General features: G+C 67.2%; 1 protein-coding gene across 1 annotated transcript in view; it reads right to left on the minus strand.

Annotated features, from left to right (window-relative positions):
* Positions 1-1,230, minus strand: part of PKD1L1 (polycystin 1 like 1, transient receptor potential channel interacting) — a 64,692-nt gene that overhangs the window by 39,293 nt on the left and 24,169 nt on the right. Inside the window, exon 20 of the mRNA XM_025046514.1 lies at positions 889-1,101. Coding sequence (XP_024902282.1) covers positions 889-1,101 — 213 coding nt within the window. The remainder of the gene's footprint in view (positions 1-888; positions 1,102-1,230) is intronic.

Here is a 1,230-nt window from a genome sequence, read left to right on the forward strand (position 1 = left end):
CGCTCGGTGCTGGAGAGCAGGCCGCCCTGGAACAGCAGGTCACACGCCCACGGTCAGCGCCCGGCCGGCCGGGACCCGGGGCCGGGAGGGGTGGGCATCCCGAATGGGCGGCTCGGGCTCACTGGGAAGTGACGACACGTTTGCTTTCGTTCTGACAGCTCTTGCTGTGGTGTTTGTTCCCTTTGTGACAGCTGCCATGTGACAGCCACCACGCTTAGGGCTCTCGGCCCACCCACAGGGAGCTGACCACCACGACGGCCTTCATCCCACACGGGCCCGACGGGGGCCTCACGGCGGTGCCCGGGGACAGTGCAGTTTCTACATGAGCTCGTTGCTGTCACCAGGTCCAGACTGAGCACTTACTAATTCCCTAATGTCCCCAATATCACACCATCGGCTAAGTAAACCAGCAGGGGGTGGAGGGATAAATGGGGAGAGAGGAGAGACAGAAGCTTCTGGAAAGTGCTGGCGTTTCCTGAGGTGGAGGAACCCGAGTCACCCCGAGACAATGCCCGCGGCAAACGCAAACGAGACGAGCTCTGGCGGCTTCGCTCCGGCCGCTTTTCACGGGGATGCACGTTGGAACCGTCTGCATCGGCCCCTGCGTTCCTCAAGCTCAGAACTTCCCGTGACGGAAGTTTCCGCGGCCCGAGCTCCCCAGCAGGACCCCCCGAAACGCGGGGGCTGGGCGGAAGCGCGTCCCAGTGGGGACATCTCCGTGTTCCCACGACGCATTTAAAGGTTAACGCGAAAATCTCCGAGCCTCGAACCGCCGCTCAGCAGAGTGAGCGCGGGACTCGGGGAACGAGCGTGTTTTCGGCCACAGACGCAGGTGACCGTCCCGCAGCGGGAGCGGCCGCCCACGGCCCAGGGCGAAGCGCGACCTACCACCAGCACGTCCGAGATGGCCTTGACCCCTTCTTCACGCAGGCGGTCCAGGTCCCTGGACGGCTCGCGGGCGGTGGCACCCAGGAGCCCGGACAGGAGGAGAAGGAGCTCCCGCACGTGGCCGCTGTCCGTGACGAAGCCCCCCGCGCGCGGGCCGGGGGCCAGCAGCGTCCGGGCGAACTCGAGGACGAGCCGGGCGCTCGCGAAGCTTAGCTGCGCGGAGACAGAGGCCCGAGTGAACGTCTCCTCACGCGTGACACGTGACGCGTGACGCACACGCTCCGCCTCCGCCGCCGCCTCCGCCGCCGCGGCCGGGCGGTGGGCCTCGCGGGCTCGGGCTGG

This window comes from Pteropus alecto, unplaced genomic scaffold (assembly GCF_000325575.1).
Source record: "Pteropus alecto unplaced genomic scaffold, ASM32557v1 scaffold214, whole genome shotgun sequence".
Classification (NCBI taxonomy): domain Eukaryota; kingdom Metazoa; phylum Chordata; class Mammalia; order Chiroptera; family Pteropodidae; genus Pteropus; species Pteropus alecto.